The sequence below is a fragment of the Lygodium microphyllum genome, chromosome 15 (genome assembly GCF_053477565.2).
Source record: "Lygodium microphyllum isolate KBCC chromosome 15, Lygodium_microphyllum_v1.1.10, whole genome shotgun sequence".
NCBI lineage: Eukaryota > Viridiplantae > Streptophyta > Polypodiopsida > Schizaeales > Lygodiaceae > Lygodium > Lygodium microphyllum.
In genome coordinates this window covers 23530669-23549833 of record NC_141149.1, presented here as the reverse complement: position 1 = coordinate 23549833, position 19165 = coordinate 23530669, and the positions used below count along the sequence as shown (strand labels likewise).

At 41.5% G+C, this 19165-nt stretch overlaps 1 protein-coding gene across 2 annotated transcripts in view; it reads right to left on the bottom strand.

The window, feature by feature from the left end:
• Nucleotides 1-19165, bottom strand: part of LOC148024348 (glycolate oxidase 1-like) — an 87569-nt gene that overhangs the window by 41675 nt on the left and 26729 nt on the right. For both annotated transcript variants that reach the window (XM_087693965.1, XM_087693966.1), the window contains 2 exons: nt 6003-6127; nt 5867-5933 (listed from right to left, as the gene is read on the bottom strand). In XM_087693965.1, coding sequence (XP_087550091.1) covers nt 5867-5933; nt 6003-6127 — 192 coding nt within the window. The remainder of the gene's footprint in view (nt 1-5866; nt 5934-6002; nt 6128-19165) is intronic.

The window sequence follows — 19165 nt, the reverse complement described above, 5'->3', positions numbered from 1 at the left end:
TAGAATGCATTGTTTCATATGTTCATAAAAGATTATGTATATATTTGATTTTGCTAGTAACATATATTACACATACGTAAAAACATGTGACTTGAAGATAGAAAGTTAAAAGTTTGAATATCATAAACTAGAAAACAATTTCAATGCTTTAAGTATAAAAGTTCAATCCCAAGAGCCATGTTCTATTTCAAAAAGTGTCATATAGAAAGGAAAGCTTCAACTTGCCATTGAGTCACAAGCTCAACATATTATGAAAAGACTTAAGAGTACATACTAAAGGGCCAAGGCTAAGGCGTAACATCACATTATACAGAATCCTTAGGCTCAAACACATCAATAGAAAGAGTCTCATGCTCGCTAGAAGAAGAGGAAGATGTAGATGTAGGTGAAAGTAGAAGAGGGAGAGGAAGAGGCTGACTCAACAGTAAGAGATAAGTGGTAGAGGTGAATGCTTGAACTTTGAATATTCAAGAGATAGATGAAGAGAAGTGTATTTGGGGGATTGGGATACACAATTAGCCTATTTAGAGATAGGTTACAGAAATATTAGCGCCTTTGGAAGTTGGAACCCCTAGCTGCACTTCATGTCATAGATTTCAAGATGGGCCATAGTCACACAAAATGTCATCTTTCAGATCATACTTCAGTGAAAACTGCATAAAAAGGCTTGCTTGCACCACCTCAGACTCATGAGCATGCCAATAATTATGAATCTACAAACTGGTCAATGGGAAACCTTCAAAGCATAAGGAAAGCGCACTTCCTTTGAGACAAATGTTACTTTATGGAGATGGAGTCATGTGACCTGCCCCAGTTTACCATAATTGAAGTAACTTAAGCAATCATGTGTTGCAAACAAGATGGATCCTAGAGACTCTTTTACATGACAATGAAATTCATGCTTCACAAGGTAGCGGATTCACAGAAGGAGCACTTGGGAGCATTAGAGCTTCCTTGCTAGCAAGTTCAGGAGCTGGCCAAGTTGCAGCTATACTTTGGAAGGGCAAACCATTTTTACAAGTGGCATAGTTATTGGAATGGCTAGAGCATGGCCAACAACTCCTCAATCCTCATTTTTGATTATTCAGCTAGCACTAGCTAGTAGACATGGCAGCAAGAATAAGCATTGGAGGCCTGAGAGCAATACATGCTCAGAGAAGTTATGAATTCATAGGAGGCTCAAGAGTGATCTTGGGGGTATCCCACACAGCAATTAGCATCCCCCGCCTCACATAATCTTATGGCTCATGGACTTTTGATCAGCAGTTCGCTTCCTCAAATGGCAAGGATTGCACAGCTATCATGTGACTTTGTATTCCTTGTGGAGCTTTCCAGCAGATCATGCAATTAGACATGGGGCATTACCAATCTCTCAGAGGGTAACCCCAAACATGAGGGCATCACTAGGGGTTCGTTTGTTTACTCCTTCCCAGATTCAGCTGGACCCAAGTCCCATAATACCCTTGTTCTTACAGCTATTTATATGCATTGCCTTTCACCAAAACCTAAATGGAAAAAAGGTTTTGTCCAAAAAGGACAGAAAAGAAAAAAAAAAGTGCCCCCCCCCCCCCCCCCCCCCCGGGTCATAAGTCACAGAAATGGCACAATGGAGAGAGACACATAATATATCAATAAGGAATCCTTGTGTTCATGAAATAGAAAGATACAACATGTTGGCACATCTCAAGACTACACCCTCTTGACACCACACATGTGAGGGTTCACCACTAAGCATAGGGAACCATATGTAGAACACATCCCAAGCAGAGCTCGAGTGACTACTACTACTCGCTATATAGGTGCATTCATAAGCAACGCCATGGTATACCTACAAAGCCCCAAATGGGGTAGAGGGGACTCCACACTCACCCCTGCACAATGGATTGATGTCCTCAGCAATCTAAGGTGGGCTTGCCTTTAACTCATTCTGGGGTCTCAACACAACTCATTCTATCAAGCTGGTCAGTGTCTGCTGGTCTAGGATTCACAATTCATTAGCGGGGTCTTAACGTAGCCTTTTCTATCAAGCTGATCAGTGTCTCCCGCACTATAACTTGGGGTCTCAGCACGACTTTTCCTATAAAGCTAGCCAGTGTTTTGCCACAGTATGACTCGGGGTCTTAACACAGCTTTTTTTATCAAGTTGGCTAGAGTCTACCCATCTAGATTCTTTTTTTTTATTGATTTTCATTCCAAACCACCCTCGACTCAATAAGATTTGAGGAGTGGAGGCTTCAAAGCCTTAACTTTATTTGGCTTGCCTCTTATAGCTTTGGATGCCAAGCTTTGTAGGCACAATCCCAAGTTGCCACATTGTTGGGGTCAAGGCATGGTGGCTCAGTTGTTGCCATATTGTACCACACCTTAAGGGAGGCAGTCCATTAGGTTGCTCCTTGTGTAGTTCCTCCCTTCCTTCGAGCCTTAGCCTTGGGCCTTGGGGACTTGCATCTCTAGGTTCATTTGCCAAGACCCTTTGCCCTCATCGCCAAGTCAAGCACTTGGGTTGTCTTCTTTGGCCTCTTTACTGGATCCTTCTTGCTTGTCTTGAACTTAGACAAATTGGTTGGTTGAGCTTGTCTTTTTACATTGAAGTGCGGTCTTAGTGCATGGCACCTCTTTCGCTCTTCTTAGCCTCATTTGGAATTGAATTTCTTTGGGGATACGGACTAAGTCATCACACTTGGACTGGATTCTTGGCATCGAAAGTAGAGGTATTAAGCTGGTGTCTAGGGTGACGCCCATGTTTGAAGTGCTTGGGGTGTCATGAATCCATAGAATCAGAATGACAACGTCTTGCACTTCTTGCAACCTAAAAGCTGAGATCTCAATCTTTAGCAACATTGAGTATGGTCCCAACAAGTTCCATAGTCCAAAGACGTTCACATTAAGAGTGAGTTGTGGAGGGTTCTCCAAGGCTCAACTAGCAAGGTTCCCTTCCATGGCACAAAGTCACCTCAGTCAGACCATAACACTAGTACTCCCTTGTGCTCTTCCTTCTTCAAGGCTTATTTCTCTGACTCATTCTGTCCAAGCTCATAAGGGTTTGCCTCTTCAGGTTCAAAGGCATAACCAATGACTCCATTGTTGAAGTGCACTTGGTTCCTACTTTGATCTAACTCGGCTAGGATAGGGTGCGGCCTTAGATCGAATGCAAAGTTTGCTTCATCCTTATCCACAAGCTTAGATTGGGGGGGTTTGGAGGCATCCTCATTCTCATCTCTCATCTTGGCTCTAGCAGCTTACCTCCGTTTCTCCGCATTTTGTTTCGCCTTCATCTCCTCATTCTTTTTCCCTTCTTTATCTATCTTTCACTCATCTTTTCGGCCTTCTTTGCCTAGATCTATCTCTTGCTCCTCTTCTTTCTCCACCTTCTTGCCCAAGTCTAACTCATATTCCATCTTTTTTCTTTGGCCTTCATGCGTATCTCTTTCTTGACTTGCTCTTTTTGTTCTAGCCTAACTTCTTCTTGCTTCTCATCTTCTTTCTTTGGCTTTCTAGCTCTCCACACACTCTTATCTAAGTTGGCTCCTCCGCCTCTTTCTAATCTCTCTTCCTTCTTCCTAACTTTCTTCCTCTTTCCTTCTTCTACTTATCTATTCTTGCTCTCACTCTTCACATCTAACTCTCTTCCTAGTCTATCATCGTCGAACTTGGTGGGATTGTTTTGTTGTTAGTGTTCACATGGTCAAGGTCAAGGTGTTGATCGGGTCAAGCTTATCCTTTCCCTTCTCTTCTTCGCATGACTTTTCTTCTACTTCTAACTCTTCTTACTTCTCTTCTTCTTTGTCTAGCTCTTCTACTTCTAGCTTTGGGTTCTTCTCTTCTTCCTTCTCTTCTACTTCACCTATCTCACCTCCTGATGTTAGGGTCTCACCCCTACACAATGAAGTGTTGACTCCATGTATAGAATTCCCTTCCCAAGGTGCTTTCACCCTACCATCTTCATCTTTCAAGTCTATCTCTTCATCTGCGTCCTCATCATCTTCATCCTCAAAGGCATCCCGTGCCTCAAAGATGGGCACCACACTAGCCTCACCCTCAATCTCAATAGGTAGAGGTGAAACTTCTTGATTGAAGAAGTTGAATGTCTCCTCTCCCTTCTCAAACTCTTATCTCCTCCAACACTAGTTTATCTTCAAGTTAGTGGGTTGCAACCTGTGGGTGCAAGGGCTCATTGTTCTCACATGTCCACCTATCTTCATCTTCTTTCTTGTAGTCTAACTCTTTCATGATTCTCTCTAGCTTCAATCTAGCATCTATCTTCCATGCTTCTCCTTTAACATAGTGTTTTATCTCTTCTACTTCTTCTTGAACTTCCTTGGGTTCTTCTACTGGTTGACATTCTTCTTGATACTCTTCAATGTAGGATAATTCACCTTTAGGGTAGTACTCATTGTAGAGATATTATGCTTCCAAGTTGTAGTCTAGGGTATTCTTCAGGGTAGTAGCATTCTTCTTCTTTTGGGTAGTAATCTATTGATCTTTGGGGTAGTCTCATTCTAGATAGTCAACTCTTTCGTGCTCGTCTTCAGGGTCATAGTTGGCTTATTCGTCATCTTTATCTATCCAGAATTCATCTTCACATGTCACCTCCTTCTCTGGGCTCTCTTTTGGCTTCTCTTTGCTCTTCTACTCCTCTTTGGTTGGCTTCATTCCACTCTTTAGCTCTTGGACTTTATCAGCTCTCATCTACTTCACGTACGATTCAGCCTGCTCCTGTGCTTCTTCAAATCCAAAGGCAATCTCTTAGTCCCATCTTAGGATTATATCTCCTTATAGCCCCATGTCGAGGTCTTGGGCCATCTTGACTTGCCATAGCATGGCTCTCTCACACACCATAATCAATTAGTAGTCAACCTCATCCAAATCCTCTACAGCTTTGAGCCAATGACACAACTTGAGTTCCTCTTCAAATGAGGTATCCTTCCATATCTTGAGATCTTTCCAAGTGGTAGTCATCTCAGACGGTATGCCACATGTCCTTATCGCATCAAGCCTCCTTCACAGCTTGATTGATACTTGTGGGTCAACTTTGCATTGCATCAAAATCTCCTCTACAACCATGAGTCTACTCCCCTATTGAGCTAGTTTGCTCCTTGATAGAGTTGCTCTAATACCAAGTCTTATAAACCTTCACGAGACTTCAAGTGGTAACTTGTTATAAGACATAGAAATGACACAGCGGAAAGGGACACATAATATATCAATAAGGAATCCTTGTGTTCATGACATAGAAAGGTACATGTAGGCACATCTCAAGACTACACGCACTCGTAACGTTGCACATGTGAGGATTCACCACTAAGCACAAGGAATCGTATGTAGAGCACATCCCAAGCAGAGCTTGAGTGACTACTACTCCCTATATAAGTGCATTTGTAGGCAACGCCATGGTATATCTACAAAGCCCCAAATGGGAAAGAGGGGACTCCATTGGGGGGGGGGGGGGGGGGGGGGGGCGGCACAGGTTTTCTGTCTGTGGTGGTGTGCGAGGCCTGTTTTGTATTTGCATAAATGGCACTCGAGTCCCATGATCCATTTGCATCATTTGTGTTAGTTGTTCTATTAAGACCACTAAAATTAAGAGCACGCCTTAACTCTTTTCAGGTAGTTTCTTTTCTCATGACTCCATTATGAAAAGAACATATTGTTTTCTTATGCTTTTTCTGTAAGTCTACATATTTCGTACTTTAAAACCCCCTCTCCTTTGCCTTTAACATCTTATAACTTCCCAGTCTCCCATCTCCCTCTTTTGCCTACCATACAAACAATTGGAAAGAGCTGTGAAAAACAAAGCATGTGTAATTTTTTTTTGTAAGAATCTTTCAACTACTCACAGCTGTTGAAAATATGAAAAATAACACACCTCTTCTACGGGCATAGCAAGAAAAGGTTCTACATTCTTCATGCTTACACCAGGTGGCAAGACAAACCTGTTCATAATCACAAAATTAACTTGTGTTCAAGGAAAGTGAAAACTGGCTACTTATAGCATCTCCTACCTGTTCCTTATATCTGGTTCTCTGCGCCCTAATCTAGGGGTATCAACAGTAAGAACAATTGCTCTATAGCCTGCTTTCTCTGCTCGATGGACAAGTTCTTCGGCTATCCTCCTCTGTTTATAAACCTGCACAACAAGCCACAATGTTACTACAAATGATATGATGCCCCTTCCTGCAAATGTTCGTAACTTTCTTCTAGTATGTGTCTGATTATATTACTCAAAGTCAAACAAGGAAGTACACGGATTTGACAGCATGGCTGGAGCAGAAAGTGTCTGCATCACACATGTATAAGCCTCTCAGGGAAGTGAGAGAAATCAGGAAAAAGGTTGACAGGGGAGTGCAGCATCAAAGGGGGAACATATCATCCCGTTGTCAGAAGTGGTGCAGCAATGGAAGCGTAAACATAAGTTGTAATAAACTGCTGAAACACAAGACAAAAGAGAAAGGGAAAGAAAGAACACAATACAGATGAGAACTCAGATGTATGCTCGGGAAATGGAATCCATATACCAAAACATGAGACAATACAAAAGCAATGTGAGTCACCGGCTGTGAAGGCACTGGCACCTGCTCCCTCTCCCCAGAAACTGTCAAGTGATGAATGAATGTGGAGGAGGGAGGCTGACAATAAATAGGCCAAATAAATGCCTAAAATATGACTGGTCGGGCAGCATTAAATGCTGACCGACTTGCTGCAAATAATGCCTAAACCACAATAAACAATGGCAAATAAAATGTCTAAATAATCTCTGAGCCCAGCCTACTATACCACAAGTACAGACTCAACCATGAGCTAACTAATCTGCTAACACCCGTCACGTGAAAACAAACTCTAAACCGGAGCTCTTCCAGACACATGTGCACTCCAAGGCTCTCCACACTACACATCAGCTGGAAAAGGCCATCCAAATATGCCACCCTGCCGGGCTCCCACTAGCTTCCAGGCCTCCAATTGCAACAACAAAGGTTCTAACACCTATTAGTTGGGCAAAGACTCTTAGTTGGGCAAAGACTCTAAGTCTACCATTGAACAGGTGCCTAGCCTTGACTGATGAAGATTGTCCTGCACCTCGGCCTTGTAGAGAAGTACAGGCCTTGGCTAGTGCACTTCCAGTAAAAGGCTCCCCAAGTGGTACACCTTGGGCTCCTGCTGTCAAGCAGTGCAGAATCCTGCTAGTCACTCTCCATACCGACCAGGTTGCCTTGCAAGATTAAAGGCAGTGCTTCAGAGTCTACATGCACTATCATGGACGTGATTAACTTCTATTAGACCACATCTTGCTGCATGTTTGCCTGCCAACTACCAACTGCAAGTCCCCCCCTAAGCAACTAGGCACAAGAAAAAGGAAACCCTTCCCAATCACCACCCCATAGGTGCTTCCAAAAAGTACATCTAAAAGGCTCAATGATGCTTTATTTAGTCACAGACTAGTTATCATCCACCTGCATTAGAATCTATCTATTGATACACGTTATGTGGGAGAAAAAACTATTAGGTTTGACTCACACCTACGCTCACAGAGGAGTGTCAATGATCTTCAGTAGGACACTAGGGCACTTTTTACTCTCCGTACGAGAGGTTTTTTCCCCCAGATTTATTTCTTTCATTTTATATGCCTATGTTACATAGTTTGGGCACTTATCACGTTTTACACTCTTTGGGTGTGAACACCCTCTTACAACCCTAAGGTTTAAGGCTTGTACTTTGTACTTGCACCTTACACTTCAGATTATTGCATTGGGTGTCGTGCTCTCACACTCTACACTATCAATTGTACTCTTAACTGAGCTTTGATCTATCCTTCCTCTCGCATTTGGTATAAAAGCAGAGCTTCAGCTCAGCTGACCACTCGGCCATCATCAACAGCTCCTCGGACATCATCAGCAGCTCCACCACCACCAGTAGAGCCTCAGACAGCTAAGTGGATGGCTTAGTAGGCGAATGCGGATTGGGTAGGACAGGCGAGCGGCGGCTCATTGCAGGTGGCGTCGAGCTGGAGTGGGGCTTGGGGAGCGTTGGCGGACCAGAAAGATTGGCAGTGCTTGGTTGGAGACGAATAGGTGGTGGGCGTGATGCAGGTGGCAGGTTGGACCAGGGCGCAGGGAATTGGTGGTGCCTAGGGCACAAGAAGCAGAGGTGCAAGTGGCACAATCAATGGGCGGTGGTGTTTGGCTCAGGTGGCAGTTGTGCTGGCAGCTGGTGGGCGGGGCAGCGCTGAGATGCTGCAGGTGGCGGATAGAGCAGGCAGGTGCTGCAAATGGTGCCAGGCAGCCGCTGCTTTTTCAGTTGATCAATCGGTCTATCTAGTGTCCACTCTCACTCCTGCTATGTCATAGGTGGAGTTATGGCATGCTCGCATGGGGCATGTAAACCATGGTAGCTTGATGCTTATGCAGCGTACACAGATGCTTAATGGTTTACCTCTCTTGGAGAGACCTCCTGAGCATATATACGAGGGATGTATTTTGGGAAAAATGCATCGTTTTCGTTTCCCCGTGATGTTGCTTTTAGAGCAACTGCCAAACTACAAATTGTGTACTAAGATGTATGTGGCCCGATGCAAACAAAGTCATTGGGTAACTGTTACTATTTTGTCACTTTCATTTATGACTTTACTCGTTTTTGTCGGATCTACTCTTTGGTGAAAAAGTCAAAAGTGTGTGATGCATTTTTAGCTTTTGTAGTACTTGATGAAAATCAATCTGGCCGTAGGGTAAAGACTCTCTGTTCGAACCGAGGGGGGAAATACATGTCCTCTATATGGAATTCCTTTTTAAAGCAGAAGGCATTGTTCATCAATATGCTACTACTTATACACCACAGCAGAATGGGATTGTAGATAGAACTCAAGGAGATGGCCAAATGTATGTTGAAAGCAAAGAGCTTGCCACACAGTATTTGGATGGAAGCAGTTATGTGTACTTGCCATGTCTTGAATAGGTGCCCCACCAAGGCATTAAAGAATGTTACGCCTTTTGAGGCTTGGAATAGCCAGAAACCTTCTGTTGGGCATTTTTGTACTTTTGGGTATCTTGCATATGCACACATCCCCAAGGTACTCAAAAAGAAGTTGGATAACAAGGCTGTTAAATGCATTTTTGTGGGGTATAGCAATGAGAGCAAAGGATATAGATTATATGATCCTATCTCTAAAAAGGTATTTGTTAGTAGGGATGTGGTTTTCGATGAAAAATCAAAATTATCCCTTTCTGGTTTTGACACATATCAGGCTGCCAATGATGTATTTGAAGGGCTGCTGCCCATTTCTTTCAGTCATACAACTCGAGCTTCAGCAACAAGTGAACTTAATGTTCAGCCAGATGCTCCATTGGGTAATGCAGAAAATCAGCCCATGGCTGATCTAAATATTCAATAAGGTGCTAAATTTGAAATTCAGCAAGAGCTTGTACATAGTCAAGAGGCTAGGCAAAGGTAGATGGTATTTGCAGACTATGAAAGATAGTCATTTGGATGCTCCTATTGCTAGTCGTACTAGAAAGCAAGCTTGTATACACAATGGCACATATACTATGGAGTTTGTTATGGTAGTAGATATACTTGATGATGAGGAGCTTGAATGTTTTGAGGATGCATAACATAGTGTGCATTGGATGGCAGCAATGCAAGCTGAGTTTGATTTCATCATAAAGAATCAAACATGGTATTTAGTGTCCTTGCTTGTTGGAAAGAAAGCTATTGGTACAAAGTGGGTCTATAAGCTAAAAAGGAATGCAAATGGATCCATTGACAAATATAAGGCCAAGCTTGTGGCCAAGGGCCACACACAAAAGAAAGGCATTGACTATGAGCAAACATTTGCTCCTACATTCCGCATGACTACCATCACGTCTATGGTTGTTTTGGCTGCCCATTATGAATTGATTATGCATCAACTTGACATAAAGACTGCATTTTTACATGGGGAACTTCAAAAAGAAGTGTATATACAACAGCCCATTGGTTTTGCAATTGAGGGATCCAAACACTTGGTCTTCGAGCTGAAAAAGGCTTTATATGGTTTGAAGCAAGCTCCTTGAGCTTGGTATGCAAAGATTGATGCCTTTTTACTCAAACAAGGATTCATAAACAGCTCATTAGAGTCTACCCTTTACGTACATAAAGAGAGGGAATCCTTGATGGTCATGTGTCTTTGCTTATGGGACACATATTGATCAGATTTCAGCATTCAAACAAAATTTGCAGCAAACTTTTGAGATGTTAAATTTGGGTCCTTTGAACTATTACTTGGGCATTCAGTTCGTTCATGATGCTAGAGGCATTGGATTGTCACATTCGAGATACACTCGTAAACTTCTTGTGAGGTTTGGCTTACAAGATTCTACACCAATGGAACCTAGATTGAAGCTATCATTGCATGATGACAGTGACTTGTTTGATATCCATACATATGCTCCAGCAATTGGATGTCTTATTTACTTATGCAACACAAGGCCAAACATACAATTTGCAATTTCAGCCCTGAGCAGATATATGCATCAGCCACGCATGTCACATTGGCAAGCTGTCAAGCGTGTTTTCTATTACTTGCAAAGTACTAGGACTCTTGGATTGCTTTATGCCAAGGTGGGACCACTGCACTTACATGCTTACAGTGATTCTGATTGGGCTGGTGAGTATGATTCTCGTCACTCCACTAGTGGCAATTGTTTCTTTCTTGGCTCATCTTGTATCTCTTGGCTTAGCAAAAAACAATCCACCATTGCCACATTGTCATGTGAAGCTGAATATAAAGCAGCTTTCACTATCACAGTTGAATGCGTATGGATTAGACACTTGTTAGCTGATTTGGATATATCTATCATGGATCCTACTCCTTTTTTCAATGACAGTCAAGAGCCATTGCAGTGGCACAAAACCCAATGTTTCATGCATGCACGAAACACACTAAGATCCATTATCACTTTGTCAAAGAGAGACTACATGCAAGTGATATCAGTCTTGTCTACTATCCTACCACCAGTAATGTGGTAGACATCTTCACCAAAGCTCTTCCTCGTGACAAATTTGAAGCATTTCGCAATGCTTTAAATTTGATCTTCTTTGGTGGATGACCTTTGTATCTTGATCACTCTTTCACTCCAAGGGGGTTTGTTGGGTTTGACTCATGCCTACACTCGCAGAGGAGTGTCCATGATCTTTAGTAGGACATTGGGGCACTTTTTACACTCCATACAAGAGTTTTTTTCACCTAGATTTATTTCTTTCATTTTATATGCCTATGCTACACAGTTTGGGCACTCATTGTGTTTTACACTCTTCGGGTGTAAACGCTCTTACAACCCTAAGGTTTAAGGGTTGTACTTTATACTTGCACCTTACACTTCAGATTATTGCATTGGGTATCGTGCTCTCACACTCTACACTGTCAACTATACTCTCAGCTGAACTATTCTTCCTCTCACAAAAACTCATAAGAGTCCTCCAAAACTAATGAGATTGGCCTACGCCACTCCCTAGATCCCAATCCAACTCATCAAGGTGCAACCCTTCCACATGCAAAGCCTCCACTCATGAATGTTTTCCTTTCAAGCAATGTATGGATAGAATGTCCAAGTCATCCCGATAACACAAATCCTCCTCCTCAAGGGGTCAAGGTAAGCCACCCCCACTATCCTCTATTCACCACAGTCCACATGAAGAAAGTGTTCAAGGAATCGTTAGAGAACAAGCATGCCACTTGAATTGAAACACCCAACAAGAAGAGCTAGGCTACTGAGTCTATGAGCATCCTGAGGAAAGGAAGGGAGGAACCTCCTCAACATTGGCTATTTATCAATCTCATCCTAATAGCTTGAAGGTCTTTGCTCCAACACCTTGTGCACCTGGCTACATAGGAAGGAGGAACGGGAAAGAGAATAGTAAGGGTGATATTTGCAGATAGGATCTCTAATCTAGCCTTGTGCACCTGCGTACATAGGAAGGAGGAACGGGAAAGAGAAGAGTAGTAAGGGTGATATTTGCAATTAGGATCTCTAATCTCCACCAATATATAGTCAGCATTCTTGAAAGCGCTCCTTGAAATGTCCACCCAAGATCCAACTTGCACACAAGCACAACACTAGACATAGTCGCATAGAAAGAACCATAAGGATATAGACATCAAACTCACCACTAGCCATAGAGCCAAAGGGGCTCATCCCCGAGCCTGGGACCAGCAGCGAAATAGGCCACATTCACATCACAGGAGCTATCATCCATACCACCAACCCACAACATTCTAACGTATGGAGGTGATGGCCATTGTGCCTAGAGTGCAAGTGTAGTGGACATAAAGTGCACATTTGAAGGGGCTCAACTCCGAGACTAGGACCAGCAGCAAAATAGGCCACATTCACATCATAAGAGCTAGCATCCCATACCATCAACCCACACCATCGTGACGTATATAGGTGACAACCATTGGGCTTAGAGAGAATGTGTGATGACACCCCATATAAAGTGCACAAATGAGCCTTGAGATCTATTTACAAAACTCAATCACCCTAACCATAAAGTGACCTAGGTAAATTCACATTATCAGACCCTTTGACCATCCTAATTGGACGCATTCACACCTAATGACACAATGACCCAAAGCTGTGACCAATATTGCAGGCACCCATCCTGAATGTTCAAGGATGGACATTTCCCTCCCTTCTAAATGATTGCTGCCCTCAACAATATCCTCAAGCACTAAATCAAGAAAATGATTGTTCAATGAGCATAGTAACTACCATTTTGCCTCCATCTCTGGACAGTGTTTTCACTTGACTAGTTATTTGGGACAAATAGTCCGACAAGAGCATTTTGTCCTATAGTCAAAAACCAATTTAAGGTGAAGTGGAATGTATCGAGCAATGTCTTACGATCACTAGACTTTCTCAATTGAAACAATCAATTTACCTTGGCCCATGCATTCTCTCAACGAACATAAGTGGAACACAAGATGAACCCCAATGCCCTGAGGAAATCTAACAAATAAGACATGCCAGTTATTTTTCAATATGGAATAGTCCATAGTACCTTAATAATAGTTCCTAATAATTGTTAGTGTTGGAACCTCGTTAAATGGAATTTTTGGCAAATAGTACACCACATACCTACTGAGAGCTCTCATGCAATATAATTCCCATTCACATAAATGTAGTATAATCTTAGGCTATTGTATGCTTTCCTTTACAATTGTTAACATTTCTCGCATATCAGCAAGAAGTCAACTACAAACTGCATATTTACTCCTTTGAGCCCAATGGTACTCATCGGTTTTAACTCATGGCCATACATCAACATGAACGGGTAACAACTAGTACCTAAATGCTAGTATTGTTATAACAAAACTCCATCTATGAAAGATAGAGTTCCCACTCAAATTGAACTAGGGGAGGCATATGCATGCAACATATCCTTCATGGTTTGCTTTGTTCATTTGTTTTGTCCATCAATTCTCCCAGGATGTTCCAAGGACAACATAGATAGATCGGTCTCAAAGTTCTAGAAGACCATTTGTCAAAAATGGCATGTGAACACCACAGTCACTGACTATTTCATCCCACAAACCATATAGTGTGGGACCTAGGACCCCGTGACATCAATTGGTGCCGAAGGCAAAAGTTGTAATAAGTAATGCTTGATAGATACTAGGTAGTACCCGTGTCAAATTTGGGCCTAGATCAATTTATTAGCCACTAATGTCAATGGTGATATTAGAGACTAGGAATTAATTAATTAATGTCAATCTAGGGGTCAATAACTACTAAGGGACACTTGGGAGACAAGTTGGCCTTGCCACTTTAATTATTGGTTGGCAATTTTATTTTTTTTTGCACTAGAATAATCATTGAATTAATTTTCAGAAATAGTATTTCAAAAATTAATTTAATAAGTTAGATAATGCTGGAAAAATGAATTAGAAGGCTGTCACTTAGCAAGACTTGTCCATGCAAGTAGGAAAAGCATTTTTTAGGCTGAGAGAGAGAGAACTGTCATAGTTGCTACAACAATTGACACGCCATTTTCACCTAGCAAGAGACCCTCCAAGAGTTGGTGACATGCCATGAAAAGACTACAACAATAGGTAACAACAATTTGAGGTTTATTTTAACCAAACATCGTATTTGGTATATTCCATTAGTGAAGACAGCTTTCATGGATGTCAAGGAGAGAAAGAGGGTCATTCCAGCCTTGTGCAAACTGTGAGAGAGAGAGAGAGAAGCCTGCCATAGCTACTACAATAGTTGACACGCCATTTTCAGCCAGCAAGAGACCTTCCAAGAGTTGGTGACATGCCCTAAAGAGACTACAGCAATAGGTGATTATAGTATAAGGGTTGTTTCAGCCAAACAACATTGTATTTGGTGTATTCCATTCAGTGGAGACAGCTTTCATGGCTGTGTAGAGTAGCAATTGATTTCTTCCATTCTCTCGTAATGAAAGTCTGAAATTTCTCTCTCTTTGACATTTTGTCTCATCCTATAGTCATTTCTCAACTCCCCTTAGCACTTTCCAACATTTTGAGTCATCACAGGTGGAGATATTGGAAAATCTCTATTGTAATCCCTAATTTACAACAAAAATTAGGGTTTGATAGCCACCTTAAGATGCATGCTCAGAATTGAGAGCCTAGGACTTGAATTCAAGTAACTAAAATTAAAGAATTTCAAGGAGATTCAAGAGGCCAACTAGCCAATGTTAATTTGGGGCTAAATTTGTCTTGCAAGGCACAGGGTGAAGGTCAATTCCCCAGGCAAACCAAGGGACAAATTGGTTTGAAGGCTTATTGGTCAACTTTGATAGCAAGAGGCACTTGGATTAGCAAAGGGGATCAAATAATCTCTGTTATACTCCATCCATTTGCAATAAAAGCTAAAGAAATACCCCAAGGGGCACCAATTTTGGGGCCAACAGGTTGTCCATTGTCCAAGATTAAAGTGGTAAAGTGTACATTTCAATTTATGTGAATTAATTACTTGTTGTAATTAGTGTTAAACCAGGTTAATACCACCCTATCCGAGGAGGAAGCCTGGTTTCATGGTCCGATCGCCAGGATACCATCAAATCCCTTGACTTGATGGGCCTGAGACACTGATTGAAGATCAAAATCTTTGCTCTAGTGTCGAAATTGTATTCAGCTAAGCACTACATCAAAAATATCTTTAGATAGTGAGATGGACTTAAACAAGAATGATGCCTATCAATCTGAAAATTTCACAAAGTGCTGGGAAAAATGCAATTCCTAATCTTGAACAAGGCATGCAACATGGGTAGCAAGCTGATAATATTGGTTTAGACCAAAATGTGGGTCCTTCTAGGTTTGAAGCTGATGACCAATAAGAGGAAGAGGAATTTGATGAGCCTCTTAAAGGAAGGTAACATGTGCAAGAAAAGGAAATTGCCTTTAACAGCCCACTATATTTGGGACTCATGGTATTAGTGTTGGTCATGCAAATGCTCCATATAATATTGGTCGTGAGGGAAATGCAACTAGTAATGCATGCAAAGTATGGGAAAATGTATCTCGGTATGGCTGGTAGTATGCAAATTTCCATGCACAATCACACTGCAATGGTCCAAAGTATACAAACAAGAATGTTTCCTAATGCATCTGGTGCTCCTAGCATGTCAAGTACACATGAGAGTCAAACATCCTCCATGCATTAACAGTCATCTCCAACAGGTGCATCGAAAGGGGGTAGTGTTAGAGGACATGGTGTCAATAAGAGAGAGTCGTATGGGAAGTGAAGAAGGTTAGAGAGAATAAAGAAAGAGAGAGGTTATTTCACTAAATATTTTACTTGTAGGAAGTGTTTAAGAGAGTATATGAGAGATTATGAACTACAAGAGTAGCAAAGTGTTGTGAGAAACATTTTGTAATAGGTACAAAATTGATGTTTTTATGGTGGTGGAAGCGGGGATGGCAGGGGGGATGGATGAATGTGGATGGCTTGGTTGAGAGGAGAGAAGTGGGTAAGTACAATCGGACCGAAATGTCCCAAAAGAGAAATACTACTAAACTGCCTATTTTGAATTTCTCCTTCCCTCCTCCTTTCAAAAAAAAGAAATAGAGACACATGGTTAATCATGTGCCAATCATACCTATGATAAAAGTCATTGTCAAATAAACAAGAAGAAACTATGCTATCACTAAGGTGGTAAACTCCCAAGTTACCATGTAGCCACGTGAACCCCACAACTAAATGGACACCAGACAAACAGACCCGCCCTATAATCCAGCCACACCTTTTTTATCACATCAAGGCGGCCTACCAACTAGGATACGGCCACCCAATTATTGCACGGCCCAAGCCAGCCACTGGCTTATATTCTGTCAAACAACCCTACTCACATCAACAACTACAAATTGACCCCCTCTTTCTCTCAACCCAAAAGTCTATCATGGAGTTCCTCTCTTCGTTTGACACCTATTTTCTCTCTCTTCGAGACCTCTCTCTCTCTCATGGATGGTGCAGGTAATAAAAAGACATGATGATGCATGATGCGCGATACTTATGGATTAGGATACATACAAGAAGACTATGGGTTATATTCATTGCAATATGCTACTTTCCTCTTGCAAAGTCAACCTATGCCACACGAGATGGATCTCCCTGTGATGTACTTTACGAGAATATTATCAGATATGCTAGCATTAGGGACATATTATTAGTGGGAGATTTCAATGCACGCACTGGAGATGGATAGAGTGACTTTTATATGCATGATAATGCCATGTTTAAAGATTCAAAGAGATTGGCATAGATGAAATAGATCTATGCAAGAGAGCCCAGGATAAAGAAGTGAGTACCTATGCGACCCATCTATTAGCTGTGGAAAGCGCACATGGACTAGCTATCTTTAATGGTCTACTACAATGGACAAGATCCAACACTTTGACATGTTGAAATCACAAAGGAGGGGCAAGTACAGTGGATTACTTGATAGGCTTACTAGCATTGATACCAAATATCCAAAACTATAAGGTATCTAAGAGACCAATTGGCATAGCAATAGATCATGTAATTTTCACTTTTATGCTACCTTGTGAACATATGAAACATGGAACACCACGAATCTCTAAACATTCCAAATACCACTTTGTGGAAGACACCTCTCACACATCTACTATAGTTCTCTACAAAAGAGTTTGCATACACCTCCGAATCTATCCAAGCCCAATACTAGAGTTATTGTAGATAAACATTTCTAAAAATGATTACTTCTAGAAAGGAATTTCCTAAGAGAAAAGTAGATCACTCTTATTTGGTAGAAATATGCAAGCCTTTATAAACATTAGTTTCTATATAAGGCTTAAACGACGCACCCAAAAGCTATGTACACCTTGCATGATTCTAAGAGAAGGTTCACATGGAAAAATAAAAGGTTCTGAAATGTACTGCAACTTTTGTATTATTGGTCTACACTTTGGCTTCAAGTTGATGTAGTGCTCTACAACGATCACTTCTGTAACGTGATCATAATTAAAGATAAACAAAGTGGCATGCTTTCTCACCATTACCATGTAATCCTCCTCCTCCTTTGTACTAAGATCCTTGGCTAACATATTTTCTAGCTCCTCTTCACTTGGTCCCACACAGATACTTGACTCGCCTCCATCAACTAGTTTCTTTAGGACAACTCCCATAACTTCTAATGAACTATTATCTTCTTCTTCAGACATCTCTTCATTGGATGAGAAGCATTTCTCTAAGCTCCACTCATCTTCTGAAGTCTCCAACTCAATACTCTCGTCTCCCTTCCCTGAGATTGTACACAATTGATTGTCCTTCTCTTCCATCCCTTCCTTACAGTCGCAACACAAATGTACGAAACTCCCAATCTTGCCTTGCTATCATAGCAATGGGCCAAGGTCTTCCTAGTATGATTGGATAGCCCTCCCCTTTGGATGACAACACACACATATCCACTTCCACTTAAATACCACATACTGTAATCTTCACACCTTTTATAAAACCAACACAATTAACTAAAACATTATTTGCAATTTTTGCTTTAAAAACAGAGGATCCACTTACCTCTAGATCCAAACAATGCATTAGCTTATCACTCATTACACACATTTGTGCACCTCCATCAACATATACCTTGGATACTCTTTGCCCTTTGATATAAGCCTCTACTATTGATAGCACATCCTCAATGCCTTGGGCTTTAATTAAGCCCACCTTCTTCACTCCTCTTGTACTCACCATACGGACCCATTGTCCTCACACTTGTGGTGATAGAAGTAATAGTTTTGGCCCTGCGAATCTTGGTCCTTGTGAACTCACATCCTTGATTAGACTATAGAGCTCAGCTTTCTCTCCCAATGGGGGATCTTTGATCCCTATATTGCGTCAAGGGTGATTTGACTTCTTCTTTCTCTCTTTTAAAATGTCTTCCCCATCCCTAGTCCCAATCTTGCTATGATGTAGATCCTGAGATTTATCAACCCGAGCTTTCTAGATTGGCTAGTATCCACCTCTATCATATTTTTTCTTCCTTGTTTTGTTTTCTCCAAACCAATCATATTCATAGTACCATCTTCTGGCAAGGGGGGAATTATAGCTGGTGTTTGGGGTGTTACTGGAGATCTTAGAATTTGTGGTTGTATTGAGGTTTGTAAAAGGGGTGGAGCAAGAACAGGTCTTTCTCTAGGAGGTGTAACTTATTCTTGGCATAGTCTAGGTCAGGCATCTCCTGCGGTTCTTGGAGAAGGGCAACAATACGTATCATGCCCCTCTTCACCACAATTGTAGCAAAAATATTCCCTTGCTGGTTTCCTTGGAGCTCGACCGTTTCCACCACCAACTACTGCCGGAGGTTGAAAGATTATCTAGTTGACTAGTTATCCTTTCCAGTAGTTCTTGATTATGATCCCCCATATGAAAATTCATGGAAATAGTAGATTGTGGTGGTGGTTGAACAACCACGGGTTGGGAAAGTATGGGTTGTGATTGCAAGTACTCCACCTTTGATATTTGAGCTTGAAATCTCAATTTTCGATCCTTGGATCTTGCCATTTCCATTGCCTCTTTAAATGTACCAAAAATTTTGCTTTTGATCTTTTCTTGGAAAAGAGTAAAAAGACCTACCACAAATCGTTTTTTGTTAAGAAAATTAGGAGCTCTCTTTTCATTGGGTAGGGTAGTAGACCATCTATCCT